At 49.1% G+C, this 19732-nt stretch overlaps 2 protein-coding genes across 2 annotated transcripts; both read right to left on the reverse strand.

Moving 5' to 3' along the window:
- Positions 1 to 2007: 2007 nt before the first annotated feature.
- Positions 2008 to 9795, reverse strand: bnip3lb (BCL2 interacting protein 3 like b). The gene is made up of 6 exons (XM_084693882.1): positions 9637 to 9795; positions 6585 to 6825; positions 5752 to 5830; positions 5161 to 5306; positions 4928 to 5077; positions 2008 to 4245 (listed from the first exon to the last, which is right to left on the reverse strand). The coding sequence occupies exons 1-6, from the start codon at positions 9713 to 9715 to the stop codon at positions 4197 to 4199; spliced, it is 744 nt and encodes a 247-aa protein (XP_084550008.1). The 5' UTR covers positions 9716 to 9795; the 3' UTR covers positions 2008 to 4196.
- Positions 9796 to 10317: 522 nt separating this feature from the next.
- ppp2r2ab (protein phosphatase 2, regulatory subunit B, alpha b) lies at positions 10318 to 18638 on the reverse strand. The gene is made up of 10 exons (XM_084693871.1): positions 18396 to 18638; positions 16663 to 16740; positions 14907 to 15004; positions 14376 to 14541; positions 14128 to 14240; positions 13678 to 13855; positions 13229 to 13393; positions 12580 to 12749; positions 12328 to 12419; positions 10318 to 12106 (listed from the first exon to the last, which is right to left on the reverse strand). The coding sequence occupies exons 1-10, from the start codon at positions 18400 to 18402 to the stop codon at positions 11827 to 11829; spliced, it is 1347 nt and encodes a 448-aa protein (XP_084549997.1). The 5' UTR covers positions 18403 to 18638; the 3' UTR covers positions 10318 to 11826.
- Between the last annotated feature and the right edge of the window lie 1094 nt (positions 18639 to 19732).

Consider the following 19732-nt stretch of genomic DNA (forward strand, 5'->3'; position numbering starts at 1 on the left):
ATACACTTTTAAACCTACTTACAGAACTCTGATCTGGGCTCACACGTTAAAAGAAATGATTGCGTTGCTCAGCTAGAGTAGGCCTAGTTAAATAACAGATCATACCTAGACATGGGCGGTATGCCCAAAAGCATGTCCCTCTCTACGCTCCAGGATTATACTGCCTGTCATAGAGGCCAAGGTGCCGGTTGCGATAGAAGCAGATGGTAGATAACTAAATAGACATTTAGTGCATTTTTATTGCACTATCAATAACGCTATCAATAATTTAACATTCCAACAGAGTCAATAACTGAAGTTAATGTGTTTGCCATCAACATATCATTCCTAAGCACCCCATTATAGATATTGTGCGTCATAGATACTGTGTAAGAGAGAGTGAGTTATAAACAAAGAGAAAAAGCGAGTAAGAGCTATTAGCAACATATTCACAGCTTCCCAACCCAGCTTGTCCACATCCTAACGCATGTGGAATCTCAGAACATCAGCTTTCAGCCAATCCCGCAGCAGCAAATTCCCCTGGCTCCTCCCACTGCAGCCTGTGGCGTTACCATGGGTTACAGGGTGTTGGCCAGTATTGTCTGCATCACCTTAAAGAAAAGACAGATCTTCGAACTCCACAAGTTGCTTCATGCAACACCTTCATGCTTCACTGCTACATTAACATTTTCTAAAACCAAAAGTGAGGTTGCACTTTCAGTGGCCCGCATCATTTGACTGCACATGCAAACAGAAACACACACACACACACACACACATACAAACACCCACACCCTTTACAATGCACACATCGTCATTGCTTCCACCAGGGGGGAGTATAATTCAAGGCCTCAGAAGGAGATTTCAACCATCTACCAGCATGGTCAGCACTATAAATCAGACTTCTGTCACCACAGAGAAACTGCATTGAGAGACAGAAAGTGTGTGTGTGTGCATGTGTGTTTGTGTGCGTGTGTCTGCATGCGGGTGTGTAAGTGTGTGCATGTGTGTGTTTGTGTGTGTGTTTTAGGGGCCGTTTAGGAAATAATTATAGATCTCCTCTCTCCTCTTCTCTCCTTTCACTTCAAGTGTGAAAAAAAAGTTTCTAAAGGTTGAAAGAATATAAAAAAAAAAAAAAAACGTTTTGAACAAAAGGTTTTGAAAAAGTTATCCTCTCCACCTCTCCTCTCTCTTCACATACGTGTGTGTGTGTCAGGGGTCAGTCCGACAAACATTTTCCTGTGAGCTGTTTCAAATTTCAGTCCTGGTCACAGGCCTACCAAACCGTTAGTCCTAGTTACACACTGCCGAGAATCCTGACTGTGGTGGTGTGTGTGTGTGTGTGTGTGTGGGGGGGGGGGGTCAAAGGTTGGAATGATGTTGAGGGGACTGACAGAAGTTCCTGGAGCAGCAGACTTTTTTAGGCTTCGCAAGAGTCACTCGAGGACACAAGTACGAACAGTTCCTGTGTTTTCAAAAAGCGTAACAGAAGCGCGTGGACAAAATAACCCTTCCCATCTGAGAAATACCGAGAGGTCGTGCATGCTCAGAAAGAAGCTGCAAATCACAATCAACAAAACAGGGCTTAGTGCTGGCCACTCAGGGGACTAGACGTGACACACTGCAGTGTGTGACAAAAGGTTGTGTGTGTGTGTGTGTGTGACAAAAGCTGTGTGTGTGTGTGTGTGACAAAAGCTGTGTGTGTGTGTGACAAAAGCTGTGTGTGTGTGTGTGTGACAAAAGCTGTGTGTGTGTGTGTGTGTTTCCGGAACACTCTGGAATGTGGCAGCCACTGCTGCTCAGGGAGAGTTGGGGAATGAGGACGTGCTGGAAGAACAGTCATCTCACGTACGACTGTCTGACGACTGAAAGATGTTACACGGAGTGGTCCTGTCAGGGCCTGGGATTGGCCGAGACTTCTGGGACTTGAAGTCCTTTCTGGCCAGCCTCAGCTGGTGTCGGAGCCTCATGATGTATGAGAGTAGAGAACGCTGTTAGCAGAAACCAATAAAAATGCTTTCACAACGGTTCAGCTTGGATCAGGAAATTTTAATATGACAAATATTTATTTATTCATTTCTTTTTTTTTGCGAATGAAAGAGGAAGGAGGAGGGAGGGGGGGAATCAAAGCAAATACATATGTGCATCATTACAACAACCATAGCAATTATATAAATTATGTTCAGAACACTTTCTTTGTCTCTTCGTGTCGGGCCCCATGCAGGCAGTGTTATTCCTACACTTTCATTTCAGCCGGTTTGAAATCGTGATCTGCATCGAGGTCCCTAAGTAGGCCTATCTCAGTATGGATGCAGCACGTCCCTGTGGTGCGTTCATATCTGACTCTTACTTCACAAAAACACAAGCAAAACAAACCGACAAACAATCAAAACCTAGCAGTCAAAAGTTGCAAATACAAATGGGAGCATCGATCGACTCTGTGGCACTAAAACACAAACGTAGAATCTCTGTATAACCGATGACAGAGGGAAGGACACTGTGAGCCGTGACACCATGTATCTTTTGAAACCTATCGGGATGAATTCCCTTGGGAGATCGGCTTCTCCGCTCGGGCGATAGTGTGATCACAGATTGTTTTTACCTCCATCTCTTGATGTCTTCCTCTCCACGAGGAAGAGGAGAACAGCGCTTCCTGCGAACCGGACAATTTTGCTCAGAGAATGCAGGCCTCCGGTGACGTCGGAGAGTGCGCGCTGAGGCACATGGTTACTGAGAAGAGTTGAGGTCCCGTCCGGACCCCGTTCCCTGTTGGCAGTTTGTGTGTATTATGGGATGTCAGCCGTAGACTGTCAGCCGTAGACATGTAGGACCAGACTATCCTGCGGGTTTGAGATGTTTCTCTGTTCCGTCATACTTGATTCAAATGAATGGTCGTCACCAGCTTGATAACGACCCGTTCATTTGAATCAGTTGTGTTGGAGCAGGGAAAATCCAATGTGCTAACACTCCTCCCAAACATCTGCCACTGTTGGCAGGGGAACAAGTCCCCTGTTAACCGCCCGTTAACCTACTCTGTGCCTACAAACCACCCGCTTGTTCAAAAGCGTCTTGACAGCCAAGGAAACAGAACTGAACACTTAGTATGTTTGTCCCTTCCGCTAACTGTGAACGCTTGTGTCAGATGAAGGATAACCGTCTTGAAGAGGTTAACCAGGTGAAACCAGGACCGAACCTGTTACGATATGTTGCCAACACCTCAGGTGGCTGAAAGGAACGTCGCGCGTGAGGACAGACATCCATCTCTGTCTCTGCCAACATCTCAGTGTTTCTACCAAACTCTCAATGAAAATAAATATTCTGTCTATTCTGAAATATTACTATTAGCATGTTTTACATGCCTATCATTATCATTAAAACCTTTTTCAAACCCCGTTGTGACCAGAAATAAAAATGACGTAAATAAAATGCAGGGTATGATAATGGTCAGGGATCCATTTGTAATACATAATGGCACACACGTTGGCATGCATATCTGTCTTCAAGACTCACAGCACGGTTAGGTGGGTCTGAGTTCACATCATCATCTTTCCATAATCTAAATCTTTCCACCGAGCAACAACCGGTGGTGAAAATAATCTCAGAATCGTTTTCTAGAATAATTGTATTCATAGTCGACAACAAAACTTTCAAAGGCATGCTCCCATTTTTAGGTCAGTTACTCTCAGATTTGTTTGGTCAACCCCTTTCAGGAGTTTGAGCTAAAGAGAAAAACACCTGGACAGAAGGTGGTACAATCTGGGGTCAAGAGTCTCTTCTACAAGTGGGACAGACCACTTTTATATAACAGGGGTGGTGTGGTGAGTTTGATTTGGTGTCCTCCTCCCCCCAAAAAGCCTGCCTGTTTTGAACCAGTGGACTCAATCTGGAGGATAGAGGGGTCATAACCTTAATCTTTCCTTCTATAGGAGAGGGAGAGAGCCTGGTACCTAGAGAGGGTTGAGAGGTAAGGGGAGGAGGGGGGAGTGGTCGAGGAAAAACAAAGAAAAAGAAAAGCAACGTGTTTCTTTGGAGAACACGACCCGTCTCAGACTAAGATGACGGAGAAAGAGAAGAAAAAGAAGCGAGAGAAAAAGTGTGAGAAGGGAAGTTAGGAGGAGAGAAAAAAAGGCATTCTTCTGTCAACCGCAAAATATATTTTTTCTTCTCCTCGACGAAATGGCGGCCACAGCTTAGACTTCTCTTCCGGGGGTTTTGCTTCAGAAAGACCTCGCAGGAGCCGTGATCAACCTCTTCCCAATATAGACCCTGAGGAGAACGAGAGAAAAACGTTAGACATCCGATAAGCTCTTCCAGGAAGACGCAACTCTAGTCTGTAGTGGCCCTCGCAGTCCCTGGAATAGTCATGGCGGGGGTTTGGAATGGCGTCCGTCCAACAGGAATGTCCGTTGCGTGCCGTAAATTAGAGGGAGTTGGGTAGAAGCTGTGTCGGTACACTGGGCAGGTGGTCTCCCTGTCTGGGACAGGACTGACCAGCACTGCAGCTGTTCAGCCAGCCAGACACAGACACAAACAAGCCCCAGCTGCCTGCCTGTCCACCGCTACCAAGCGCCCTCTGCTGGAGAAAGCATGGCACTGCTGGGGGAGTGTGGCAGATGCTGTTTCGACTGTGCACCGAAAATACAATGTGAAAATGAATTATGATGCAACCACAGTACACTGTTGCACATTTGAAAGGTAGTTGCAGGGCGGAAAGGAGGTGTGTAGGAACAGTATGACCCGATACCGTCATAAATGATCATAAAATCGCAGTTAAAATAGTCCCGATAATATAAATATCATTAAATTAAACGTACTACAATGTAACAAAATGGCATATTTCAGCATGGGGAGATAGGGGTGGCCCTGGGATTGGCCCCTGGGATTGGCCCCTGGGATTGGCCCCTGGGATTGGCCCCTGGGATTGGCCAATGAGGCGTGGCTGTCCTACCCGAGTCCGAGGGCCAGGATGTGAGACAGGAGCAGCGAGGGGATGAAGACTTTGAGGAACTCGGCTGAGAAGATTCCTCCCTTCTTCATAACACCGGACTTCCTCATGCTCAGGGTGTCGGAGCGCCGCGGGTGACGGAAGTGGAACTCCCTGAGGGAGGGGACACGGAGGGGTTAACACACACACACACTCCTTACACACACACACACATTCCCCCACACACTGACACCTACTTGGGAGGGTTGTTCTCGGGTCGACTGGACCAGTCTGCTACCCAGTCTGAGTCCTTCATCAGGATATCTGAGTCCTTCATCAGGATATCTGAGTCCTTCATCAGGATGTCCATGTCCCGCTCTTTATCCAGACTCCCCTCTTCTGACTGTGGGGGCCCAGAAAACACACACACACACACACACAGGCCTGGTTAGCCTCTCATGAGGAACACTGGTACGATGACTAACCAGTACGATGTGGACTTTCACAGCAGACAGAAAGAGAGAGCCCAGTGCGAGAGGTTAACAAGGGTACAGAAACAGAGGCAGTCAGAGGAAGCTCTAGTCATTGACAGAAATAAGCAGAAATCCAGAGTCTGACTCTGCCATGTGGAAACAGAGAGTGGTGTGTGTGTGTGTGTGTGTGAGGCAGTCAAAGTGTCTGTCATGCCCAAAGCTAGAACCCCACAAGACAGAGGAGTGTGTGTGTGTGCCGGTGGGGGGGGGGGGGGAGGGCTGACATCGCCATGGAAACTACAGTCGTCAGGCACACGTTGACTCGGGCAACCGTTTCTGTCTCCATGGAAACAGGCGGGTGACGCAGTGGTCTACCTGGCTGTCTCTCCTGTTCGTCACGTCCACATCGAAGATGATCTGTCCTTCGTCCTGAGGGCTGTGCGGACGTGGGGGGCTGTGGGAACATGTCAACAACCATCACACTAAAACACAACACCATACAGTCCAAAGAAAAAAGAAAAAAAATGTTGAAGGCTATTTTTATGTTCTTTGCGGTTTATGATGTATTAACGTGTTATGAAACTTGGAAGACCGACCTCGAAATGTCCTAAATCCTGACAGACTGATCTTTCATGTCTGGGTGCTGTTACAGTAGTGTTCTGTTGTCAAAACAACTTCCAGTAAACATGGTCAGGAGACTGGCCGACAGCTGACCCGTTAGCAATCAGATAAGCCTGGCTTTAGACAGAGGCTGACAGGATGTTACTGTGAGAATCCCAGGCTTGTGCACACAGAACTGTAAGAGTTGTTCCTCTTTCTCTACTGGCTGGGGCCAGAGGGCTTCCATCTTGATAAGGTCAGTAACTATACATCATATTTATCCTTTCCGAAGAGTCAACAAGCCAAGTCTTCCCAAGAACAAAGTACCTACCTACATACCTACATACCTACTAACTTACCCACGTTCTCACATACCTACCCACCCACCTACCTATCTACACACCTACTTATCTACCCACTTACGTAACCACCCACCCCCACCCCCACCCCCACCCCCACCCCACACCCCACCCCACACCCCACCCCACACCCCACCCCACACCCACCCCACCCCACACCACACCCACCCCACACCCCACCCCACACCCCACCCCACACCCACCCCCCACACCCCCACACCCACCCCACCTCCCGGTGTTCAAGTCTACCTGTCGCAGGACGAGTTACTGCGGCTGGACTCGTGCTGCGCATCCAGCAAGATCTTCTCCATGTCTCCGTTATGGATGGAGGACGAGGAGGGCACGTGTTCCAGACCCCCCACCATAGCCTCCTCTTCCTCGGGCTGGGGCAGGGGGGGCAAGGGGGGCAGCAGGGGCAGGAGGCCCGGGGCAGGGGGGCCTGCGGATGTAGCCTGGGCCGCACGGTTCATCTCCAGCTCCACCCAGGACCCTGAGGGAGGGATGGAGACAGTTATACACACCACACACAGTCATACACACCACACACACACCACACACAGTCATACACACCACACACACACACCACACACAGTCATACAGATCACACACACCACAAAAGACCACACGCACCCACACACAGTCATACACACCACACACAGTCATACACACCACACACACACGCACCCACACACAGACACAATAGCGAAGGGGGAATAAACACATACATCAGATGGATATCGTATCAGACAGCGCTCTGGACTCTTGCCCCACTGTGCTTGAGAGAACGCCCCCCCCCCCCCCCCTGTGTCTGGGCAGCACACTACTGTTGCCACAGTACCCCTGAGCCACTGAGCACAGGGAGCGATGTCTGGGCTCAAACTGGAGAGCGGAGGACCAAGACCAAGCCAGGCAGAGACACAGAGAGGGTCAACACACACGTACACCAAGCCAGGCATACCACTGCATGCTTTTACTGCACGTTAAGAGGATCATAAAACGCCTGTCGGTCTGGGGAGCGGTCAAGGAACGATCATTCTAGAACGTGTGTCTATTGCCCCCCTCCCCCCCCACGACCTACGTGTGGGCCACCATGTACCCGCGATGGGAGAGCCTAACCCTCCACACTTCGCCCAGACACATTTGATATCGGACTATCGCATGTCGACAACCCAGAGGCCAGGATGAGCTCACAAGCCAGACCTCGTCGGAGAACGTAAACACACAGGTCATGTGATGGCATAGTCAGTAGTAACTTATAAAGCAGCCAATGGTCATCCAGTTAAGGCTTGCCAGTAGGATTATGAAGGCTGGGACAGATCCCCTTCCTCTACCCTTTCAACCCCAGCTCTGGGTCAATCCCCTTCCCCTTCCCCCACCCATCCTCCATCCCTCCCCCCCCCCCCCCAGCCTCCACCCCTCACCCACTTTCACCCCTTGGTGTACCCAGTAGACTGCCAGCTAAGCCGCTATCCACAGCCCATTGTCTGCGCTCCACGGTCTAAACAAGGTTGCCATGGTGGCAGCGGGGCGGAAAGTTCTGGAAAGGGCCACTGTCGTGGAGAGGCGGGTTTCAAAGGAAAGGTATGATAGATAGGCAAGATATGACCCCTTCACACCCACAGACACCTCAGGACTTAACTGACCAGACCACCACAGCCCTCTGTCTCTCCCCTGCCTATACCCTGGGCCCTGATGACCGTGTGGGGGCAGAACCGTCACAAACAACCCGCAGACTGAAGAGAACCAGACTCGGGTGGACTTCCAGTCTTAGTTCAAGCAGGGCGAGGAAGTACTCAAATTTCAGATCAGTTGGTGAGAAAAAAAAAACGATTTGTAGAAGATTTCACAAGGCAATGAAACATTTTTCAACCTTTCATTAAAAAAAAATATATATTTTTACCATTGTGTTTGACTTCCTTCTGAAAGGAGCCACAGTGACAGATTGCCTACTTATTAACAGGAACAGCGAGCAAACTGTCTGACAACAGCAATACTTGTTTGCCAAATCCCTGAGCCTAACCGCTGCGCACACAACATCACACACACACATTCCCAAACTTCAAAATGAAAACTCTGAACGCCCCCCAGCCCCCTCACCCACGCTCACCACCTGAAAACTTTCCCCACATTGCCCACGTACGAAACGTATACCAGCTCGTCACCGAGCCCATAAATAGCTCAACGTGCCAAGTCATCCACCCAACCCTCCTCCACCCCCCTCCCCTTCCAGGTCATGGCTTGGCAATGCTTCGCCTCTCCTGCAGCCTCACCCTTCTGAGACGCCCCCAAACGGGCCACTGTGGAAGGGTGGCATGCCTGGCACTGTCTGTGATAAACGTGGCTTTGTTCTGCTTCTCTCGTTACCCATACAAACACAGGTGTTAAAATATGCAGTATCCAGTACCTACCAGCTCTGTGTTTTCCAGAACCATAGAAATGACTGGTTACTGAAAGAGTGGACACATTTCAACACCAGAGTACATTTTTGACCAAGAACAAATGAAAATCACAATTGATCTTTGTGACTTTCAATGCGGTAAATATTGGGTGTGGAACCAGGTTGCCAGTATCGTTGAGCTAACGGATATGCATCATTATACAGTTATACAAATATGCAGTAAATCCACTGCTGACATTAGCCTTAAATAGTGCATCTATCTATAATATCGTATTGTTTGTCTCTTAGTTGAGCTCATTTAGGATATTGGACCACTATTAAAGCAACAGGTCATACAGTTTTATCCAGATATTCAACCTGACGATAATAACACTGTAGCATTTCACTTGTCTTTGTTTATCCTGGTTCTGTCTCGGCAGGATATTTGAAACAAACTAGCGTCAACAGATTTTAATTAGATTTTTTTATTGGGTTTAAATAGTATATTTATCAACCGCAAGGCGTTAATATTACAAATCAGCGCTGAATTTAAGCTTTCTAACTTATTCTACCTCATCTTGTTGAGTGTTGACATAATTATAGTCCCGCCTATTCACCACCACGTGGTTTTGCAATTGGTTTACTGTCCGTCACTCAAACAATTTGGCCGCCTGGTCCAAGCCCATTGGCCCATTGGCCTGTCAAGTCACTAACAGTACACTCAGTTCCCAAAATCTGCCCGCCCCTAAACCTTCTCCATGTCTCTAGCACAAAAAAACCCTACCGCACAATATATTTCAGAGTTAAAACTACATGAACCCAATTTTAAAGTATCCTAAATACGCTTCCACGTAACCCATGAAATTCCCTACAGAAATCACAGAATGACAGGAAAGTATTTAAACGCATTTGAGTGATATTTACCATGTAGTCCAGAGTCTCCGTTGCTTTCTGCTGAAGTAGCAGAGTCGGACATAGTGCCTGTGAGCAAGGTGGCTTGCATAAGACTACACTGTCAATGCAACACGCGGACTCCCTCCACTCATTCGTACGTGCGCACAACCGCGTGCCTTTAACTGACCTGAGTCGCCTTTACGGTGCTTCGCGGAGACGCTCCGGTTCTGAGGATAGTTTTTCCTTGGCTGATCCAGAACCAGCGGTGAGCCCGATCTTCCTAAAGCCGTCTACTGACGTCAGATGAGCCAGTTCTATGATAACAAAGAGAGGCAAAAAAGCTAACCAAATTACGTAACCTGCTTGGAATGGATGAGGAACAACGTGCAAACATGCAAAAGACATGGAAAAAGAAAAAAAAAAACGAGACAACATTAATTAGCATCCATGGAGTGGATGAAGTTGTTTACGTGCATATGATCACGTTAAACACATCCTCAAAATAGACTCTGGGATGCTAATATCAGGGCACCAACCGTATATATGAAGATAAATACCCCGCCTAAATATCTCTTAAGACATCAGTTGAGTGCCATTCAACCGACAAAGAAACGTCTTAACTAACTCTCATCCCATCCAAATTTCCGAAATTAATTTGAACACTTAAGATTTAGAAACTGCGGTCTCTACCTCATTAACTCACCACACGAGTAAAAAAAGTATTTACTTTATTCTTGTCCCCATCACTCAAGATCACAACAACAGTAGACCTATTGTATTTGTCATCGTCAAACATTATTGGAGGCATTATGATTAGTAAACCGTCAGTTTCTCTCGCGGGTGTAGACATCAACCAGAGAACTAGACTATATTGAATCATTACATTAGAGTAATGACCGGAATGGGGTTCAGCTCACATTTAAACAAACTACGAGAACCCAGCCACTTTGGCGTCTGTAAAATATGCAGTCTTTCCCAGCCACAAGCACACCCTGTAGCATTTCAGTTGACAACACAACATGGAGTCCAGTGCATGAGACCTCGTGGCACTTTGGATCAGCGACAGCGGCCGTCAGCGCGCTCCTGTGACGGAAGCGCGGCCTGTCTCGGGACCAGGAGACGGCACTTCAGATCGCTCCAAACACCTTACGGTCTACGTCAGCTCAAAAATAATTACAACCAACAATTCTGTGGTGACATTTGTTACATTTATAAATATGACAATCAAATCATCATCATCTCTTGACACCTGGATATTAGTTTGACAACAGAAAAAAAATAAGGAGGTAAATAATTGGTGACACAGGGCACTTTGGTCTCCCCCAAGACCCAGGCAGGACTGCTTGCCCACCCAGAGTATGAAGCTCAGCTGTGGGCAGTGGTCTTCACTGGGGCGGGTCCGGGTCAGCCATCTGGGTCGGCGTGTGTGTGTGTGTGTGTGTGTGTGTAGGGGGGGGGTGACCAGAGAGCACAGGTATCTGTTCATGTGTCGGAGCTCTTAGGTGCAGCAGTCCACCAGTAGCAGCTACAGCTTGGTGAGAGAGGGGCCCCTGGGTGACTGTTGAGGTGTGTTTGAGAAAGAGTGAGTGTGTGTGTGTGTGTGTGTGGTGCTTTCAGCAGGAGTGTGGAGCTGGAAGAGACGCGTGGCGCGTTGGAGGGTCACGAGGAGGAAGTGAACACTGGTTCTCGACAGACAGAAAGGAAACAGCTTAGCTGTCCAGTAATCTAAACAATAAACATAACCATGGCAAGAGACAAACAGAACTCTGGGTGTTTTTTGTTTTTTTCCTTCTTCCTTCCTTCCTTCCTTCCCCCACCACCCCCCCCCCCCTTTCTTCTACGTGGCCAATCACCAGCCCCGAAAAAGAAAAAAACAAAAAAGGTGTGGTTGTGTTCTGACAAGAGAAATAAATGGAACTTTTTTTGAACTAGCCGTGCAGTCGCAGGGCAGGGCTGGGCGGGTTTAGCCGGCACAGATCAGGCACAACATCATCACCATAACAATAACAAGGGGCGAGAGTCACTGTGCCACACAGAGGAGAACGGCGAGCAAGAATGAGGTTGCAGTCCCCCCCCCCCCCCAACGCATGGGGGGAACATGGCAAAGTCCATCTGTCCGACGACACTCTCCGTCCTGGACTAACGTAAAGAGGAGGAGGGGGGGGGTCAGTGGTGGTGAATGTCTGGCTGGGGGGGGGGGGACACACACGTCACCCGCCACTAGTTCACTTTGTCCTGGAATATGTAGAGGTTGTTGGTGGTAGCCACGGCGATGATGTTGTCCTGGGGATGCCAGGCTGTGTGCAGGATCTTCTTGTTGAAGTCCAGGCTGTCCACGCTGATCTCGTCCTTCTTGCGCTTGCCGCCGGCGCACACCTTGCGCGGCTTGAGCACCTGCCGGGGCTTGCTGCTCTCCCGCGACGCCTCCAGGGTCACGTCCCGCCGCTGGGCGCGGTCGAACATCCGGAAGAAGTTGTTGTAGGAGCCCGTCATCACCACGCTGGAGGGAGAGAGGGAGAGAGGAAGGAAGAAGAGAGAGGATGGGGAGAGGGAGGAAGGAGAGAGAGAGAGATACTGAATCTTTGAAACCACAAGGTCAGGTTCAGACCTTTTGCAAAGCAACGAACGCATTATCAACTGCAGCATGTAAAAAAACCAAACAAAAAAAGGCAGATGGATTTGTTGGCCCAGTAGTCAGCCGACCCCCCTCTCAGTCCTAACCTGTCGTTGCCGTTCCAGCAGCATTCAAACTTGTCGAAGATGCAGTCGTTCTCGTACAGCGAGCACAGCTTGCTCCTGAGGTACTCATGAACCTGCCAAAGGGAAAGGACACAAGTCAGATCTGGGGGTCTTACATCACCCCCTGGTGGACACCGTGAGACACTGCATGCAGGAAACCAGCAAAAAGGTGTGGTCTTGAGGTTCGGTCCGATACCCAAGTATCTGTCCACATCCGGGCCGAGCTGATCTCACCTGGTAGGTCTCCACAGGCCTGCTCTCCATGTTCAGGTCCCAGATCTTCACAGACAGGTAGTCCCTGGTCATCATGTAGCGGCCGTTATGGCTGAACTTGACGTCAGAGATGGAGGAGATGATCTCTGAGAAGAAGGACCTGTTGCTGGGGTCTTCTGGCTCCTCAAACACTAAAAAACGCCGGACCAGAAAAACACAGAGGTTAGACACGTGTAACAGATGGATGGCTCTCTCACTAACAGCAACTCTCCACAGCAAGTCTGTCCAATCCTGGTCCTCAGGGGCAGTTTGAGATGTTTCTCTGCTCCAACACACCTGATTTTAATGAATGGTCGTCACCAAGCTTCCACAGAGCTTGATAACAACCCGTTCGTTTGAATCAGGTGTGTTGGAGTGGGGAAACATCTCCAACATTCAGGACAGCGGCCTCTAAGGACCAGGGCAGCCCTGCTCTACAGTGTATTTAATGTGAATTAGGCTGTTAAGATCCAGAGGTTCCAGGTGTGAAAGCCTCAAGTTGTATTTTCCTTCCTGATAAGCGATGGCGTCTTCATCATAGTATGAAGACGCCATTTATATGAGTCTGAGTAACGGGGATCCAGTTAAACAGTGGAGGCCAGGTGAGTGCTGATTGGACGGAGGCCCTCACGTTTGGAGTGCTTGTCGCAGAGGGCGGACGCCCTCATGTCGCACAGGCGGATGGTGCCCTTGCTGCTGCTGTAGACGAAGGTGTTGCACTGGTGGGGGTGGAACTCTGCTGAGGTGATCACCTCCGTCAGCTCCTCCATGTTGGCTGGCTTGATGTCCACGATGTCTGGGGAGGGGGGTCAAGGGAAAGAAGCGCCATCGTGGAACCACACACTAAAACAGAAACGCGGCTGTTTGCGCGCTTCGCGTCGACGCCTCTGGATCTCCGCAGGACCAGACAAACAAAACACGACAGAAACGAGGCTTCTGTGATTCGTGTCGATGACAGTCCCACTTCCTGTCTGGACCTGCGGTCAAGGCGAGGGGAAGCGTCGACCGCACCGACAGGAAGCTGACACACAAGACAGGAAGGCAGGGCAGAATTGGCGCCGGCGGGCGGTTAGAGGATACTGAAGCTGCGGTCGGTGATCTCCTGGTGCCAGAGGTTGACGCGCAGGTCGTCGGCGGACAGGTACGTCTCGTGGTCGCTGTTGACGGAGATGGAGTTGATGTGATAGGTGTGGGCGTTGGCGAACACCCTCCGCGGACTGGCCTCCACCATCAGGTCCATGGGTTTGAACACGGGCACCTGCAGGGGGAGGGGACACAGTCAGGGACCGGGGGGCAGCCTGGCCGGAGGACGAGCGGGTCACACCACACCTTCCAGGGTGGAAATACGACCATCCAGATGTTACGAATGTGTGCGAAATGAAAGGGTTCCCCAGAGTAGAGAGAAGATATTGTAATCCAGATGTCATGTGTGTGAATGAAGAGGTTTCTCTACAGCGAGGAGAGCAGAGCAGATGGAGGAGGCTCGACAGGGTGCCTGGTCCTCCGGAGCGTCCGTGCGACAGTACTGACCCGCAGGGAGGTCACGGTGTTGGGGTCCCTGTAGCGCCCATCCTCCTCCTTCAGGTTGTAGCCTTCCGGTCGCTTGTCTCGCTCACTTATCTTCCACAACTTTATAGTTTTGTCTGTCAAAGAAAGAAATACAACTCCAAGTTATGTGAGGTATGGAACCCTGGAATACTCTACACGCTGAGCGAGTGGATGTTTGAGGACTTGGTGGGATGGGAGAGTGTGTGTGTGTGTGTGTGTGTGTGACAGACCGTTGGTGGACAGCAGGAACTGAGCAGCGTTCTTCTGCGGGAGCCACCTGATCTTGTTAATCTTCTCCTCGATCTCTAAGCTCTTCAGGTAGTCGAACTCGGGCTCGTGGCTCTGGAACGTGCTGTAAACATTGTACTCACTACGACACTGCGGCTGGCTCTTGTTCTGGTTGGAGGGGGAGAGAGAGGGTGGTGGAGGGGGAGAGAGAGGGTGGTGGAGGGGGAGAGAGAGGGTGGTGGAGGGGGAGAGAGAGGGTGGTGGAGGGGGAGAGAGAGAAGATCAGTATCCTGGATGTTACAATCATTGGCATATGGTTATTGACATGCACCTTAATGTCTGCCTGAACATGATGATGGCTGCTGTAGACAGTCGTCAGATTATTGTTGCATTGTTACTTTGATGCGTTTGAATGCGTCTGCATGTCCTGTACAACCAATGACCTCGGAGGACGTTCAAGGTCTCCAGTCCTGATCCTCTCCCACACGCAAGATCAAACATTAGCATTCAAACCCGTAAACATCGATCGGTACCTCTATTTCCTGCTGAAAGATGACAACCCGACCGCCTTTATCTCCCGTGGCTAGCAACTCCCCAGAGTGGTTGAACTCCACAGTAGATATGATGTCAGCTGTCAGGGAGAATCAAAGCAGCCATTAATGCACTGTCACGCTGAAGTCTTCATAGATGACACATTTAAAGTGGGGACATTCCTACAGTTAGCCTGCACCAGCCCTGGGTGTGGGGGCTAGCTCCAGGCTGGGTGTGTTGACTATGTAGGTGAGCCTAGGATAGGACTGAATCCAGAGCACAGACAATGCACGGTAACCTAGATTCCACAAACTAGCACACGTTCCCCCGACAGCACGACAGATGCTTTTAGAGAGAGAGAGAGAGAGAGAGAGGGAGAGAGAGAGAGGGAGAGAGGGAGCGAGAGAGGGAGACAGGGGGGGAGGGGGAGAGGGAGAGAGGGAGGGACAGAGAGAGAGAGAGAGAGAGAGAGAGAGGGAGAGAGAGAAAAAGAAAGAGGGAGAGAGAGAGAAAGAGGGAGCGAGAGAAAGAGGGAGCGAGAGAGTGAGGGGGAGGGAGAGAGAGAGAGGGGGAGAAAGAGGGAGACATACACTTAACCCTTTGTTGACCATTGAAGCAGAAACACAATACTCCGAAAGGTCGCAGCAGGAGGCTTTTGTGTGGACGACCTCCCGGGGGCCTGTATATATATGTGTGTGTGTGTGTGAGGGGGGGGGGGGGGGGGGTAGAGCCACTTCATTTGGTCAATATCCCCTCACCGCACCACTGGATGACCAAGAGCCTGCATGCTGCAGCAGCGTTCCTGAATGGACCCTAATGTACCCTCCTGACCATACAGCAGTCACATCACACGGACACACACACGGACACACACACGGACACACGCACACACACGGACACACACACACGGACACACACGGACACACACACGGACACACACTCTGCTCTGCTCTAGGAATGTGTTACAGGCTTGATTGTCACACCGAGCGTGGCGCAGGCTTACAGTACAGGATGTCCACAGATTCCAAACACGCGTCCTCCTTCCTTGTTAACCCACGCTCACCACACGCGTGTGCCAACACAAGACGTTGTTTGCACTCACGTGAGCGTGCGGCAAGGAAATGATGTCAATATTCTGTAACAACGTAGATGGCCAAGGGGCTGATCTGTGACAGGGGCCTGTTCATTCAGTCGGCCGACACTGAAACTTCCTGATGAGTGATATGGAACCAGGATGAAGACTCAAGCGCGACACACCTTTTTGGCAGGGGCGGTGCCCCCCCTGACGACAAGCTTGGACTCCCTTGGAGCCTCCCGAAACCTAGAGTGTAAGTCATCTTTTTGCCCGTTTACGCCTGCGAAGTGGGGAATAAAACTATACGACAACGATCATATTTAATGTAACTGGCCCCTCTGACACGACAACTGGCCCCCAGAATGCCCTCCTCCCCTCGTTTCTTCCCCCCCGCCCCCTGGCAACACAGACGTGCCCCAGCAGGAGTTTCGCAGCAAGCTTGGGGGGCCCACGTGACAGGAGGAAGGGAGCCACTGACGGCAGCAAGACCAGCCACACGCTCTCAGGAATGCAACCTGCAGAGGCTTCTCTCGCTCACACGAGCACCCGGAAACCAGTCGGATGTGTGTCTATGCACTGTGGCGCCTGTTTAGGAGATGAAGACTGCGTCGCGTGCCTATATGGAGGTCTGGAGAGAGAGAGAGAGAGAGAGAGAGAAGGACACAGAGAGATGGAGGACCTACCTTCTGCAACGTCGTCGTCGATGGCCCCTTTCACCTGGGAGAAGCACCACTGTCCATCATTGCTTCCACCTCCGACTCCTGCAACAGAAATCAAGATGAGGGCTCCGAGTCACGCAAAGACACGTCCCTCCAATAACCGCACCCTAGAAACCGTTGGAAGACAACACCTCGACGATTTGACTTTGGCATTGTTACGCTACCTAGAATCAACGTCCGACACAGATTGTAGTAATCCATCCCAGCTTGTTTAAGCCTCACGCTACGTAACGGATCGGTTCGCCAACATGTATGACTTAGCATTTGCCAACAACAGGCAAAGGGAACACTAGTTTGTGGAGAGACCTGAGTTTTCAGCTGACAGCTAATGCTGATTGCACAACAAGGCTGGTCACACCTACCCATGTACAGTTCTAATATTACACAATCAAACCGGTTAGATGTGATGATCAAAATATTATTTTTTTTTAACTAAGAGGGCCTGGTTTGTAAAGATGACTGGAGGGCCAAATATGTGATGTTTTCGGTCGTCACTCTCTGGGTGTAACTAACTTTCTAGGTAATATTCATGTGACTGCATTCTGTCCGCCCTTCTAAAATGAGTCATCTCGCGATTTAGATGCACTGATAGGCTAACAGACCTGAGGATGCAGGTTAGTTTCAAGGGAAAGATTGTACTTGCCGACTGGCCATCTTAGACCATTCGCGTATCCTGCTTGTGACGCATCATGGATAGCCATTACGTTCAAGCACAACCTATGCATGAGGCCTGAGGAAAGATGCTCCAGGTGGAAAATAAGGTGCAGCCCTGTAAAAAGGCCAGTCTGTGCCATCAGACTGTGGCACCAGCAAGTGCAACGGCCATCTTTTTCATCACCCGACTCCCGCTCACATCACCAAGCTTCCACGCTTCTGAACTTCTGGTCCTCGAACACAACTCGTCTATTCAGTATCGAGCATTTGCTGTTTGGTGGCTATCCTCGGCGTCTGACACAGCATTTTTGCTAGCTAGAGCTACATGACCGAGCACCATCACCTTTAAGCTAACATCGCCTGCTAGCTAGTTTGTTAGCTGGCTAACTTGCAGTTTACCCCTGGCGTGGCTGGCTAACACGATAGCTGGCATAAATAGGCAGGTATAACACAGTCATGTTGACCAACTAGCTAGCTCTACAGCTAACCGGCAACTGGTGAACACGTTTGCTGCTCCTACAGCCGAAATGCTAACGACACATCAAATTCACTGCTGGCTGAAATAAGTTGAACTTGAAGCGCATACCAAAGCACACAGCAGGCCGGGTATCTTGGCTAGTCTGATAGTCTAACATTACCGATAAATAGCTTGCCAAGTTAGTAGCGGAGATGGTTGAGTACTGTGCAGTTTTGGTTAGACAACGTATGTAGAACAGAGGGTCATGTTGTGCGTTTAGCCTCAATTCTTAAAGCTAAACATTTAAAAAGTGAACGGTTAGCTTGCTAGCTATAGCATTAATCGTTAGCTGCTAATGGTACAACTAGTACTTCTAGAACTAGTAGTGAGACAATTTGACGTAAGGTTAGTTCGTTTGACTTGGAAATTATAACCAGACAGCCTGCTGTATAAGATGATTTCACCCATGCCGATCTATCTCTAGATATACAGGTACAAAATATTTATGAAACTTTTGTATAACATTGCTAGCATAGCTTGTTAGCACTAGCCGAGTTTCTCCTAAGGCGTGAGTTTTCCGAATTACCTGCCATGACGAGAAAAGGATTCTCAATTACAATCTCAGTTCCCAATCCCAAACTCTTTCGTCTGGGATGGTCTTCTACCGGCGGTCTGTCTCGAATGATGATGGAGGCGGGTTAGCTTGCGATGAGGCCGAATCGTTGCGGACCACTGCTGTTTTGCACTCACTCCCTTATTTCCCTGGTTCATTCACCCTCCCTCGTGAAGTCCACCCACTGTTCTTTCAAACCAGGCAGGCACAGCTATCCAGCTACCGCACTTATTTAGTTCAAAATGGCGCTACCCTTATACCACGATGACATCATCAGGACCAGCCTCTAAAAGGGTGCATCTCAATAGCTCTCAGCGCCTTTCTTATTCTACTCTCATCGCCTTCTTCATCCATAAGTTATTACAATTTCTGCCTTCAATATTTTTTTTTAATTACAACATGATAGATGAAGGAGATATGACGTGATTTACACATGGTGTACAGATATGCAGTAGAAAATAATTCAATGTATTGATTTACCTCACTTTTCTTATTTTGTTTGCAGGTGGCAACATAGATCCGTCAAGTCAAGAGCACTTCCATTTCACAGCAGTTTTGACATTTGATTTATTGCATGAAAGATGTTTGTCTTCAGGCGGTCAGGTAGCCGACATTTTGTGGAGTGTGCTGCCCTCTAGTGGTGTAGACTATATCGTTTTACTGCTCCGTGAAACTTGGGAACATCTTTAAGCATGATGACATACAGAAAACAAATCTAAGATTTTTCCAAGCACTTTTTTTTTTTTTACTCCATTGATATTTCAGAGAGAAAACAGAGTCTAGAATGTTTCTTTTGTTGACATTATGTGCACTTGACATCAGTATTAATGTATATCAGTATATCTGTACCAAGGCATAGTCATGGAGTCAACATTGGGGGGGACCAAATCTGCTGGGGAGTCTGACGCGCCCCCCCCCCCCCCCCTGAACAGCGTGCGTGGTTGCCTGTCGTAGCGTAGCACATTTATATTCATATTTTTGACCAGATTTGAATATGGGGGGGGATATATATTATGATTACGGCCCTGATCTGTACCAACCAGGCAGACAAGTGTGTTGGTAATGAGTAAAAGAGAGACACGAATGCAAATAATTCACCGAGCCGATATGTGGGTGTGTGGGTGCAGACAATATCCTCTCTTCTCTACATTTGTAGCGGCAGAGGCTGCTTTAGTGATATTGATGACATAAGACAGCGCACAGCATAGCAACAGAAATTCCCATAGCATTTATCACAGGTAAATCGCCAGATGTAGGCCTAAACGTCTTTTTAAATGTGTCTAACAAACAAATTTAAGCAATATTCACCG

Source organism: Hypomesus nipponensis, chromosome 27 (assembly GCF_054491055.1).
Source record: "Hypomesus nipponensis isolate SF chromosome 27, ASM5449105v1, whole genome shotgun sequence".
Lineage (NCBI taxonomy): Eukaryota > Metazoa > Chordata > Actinopteri > Osmeriformes > Osmeridae > Hypomesus > Hypomesus nipponensis.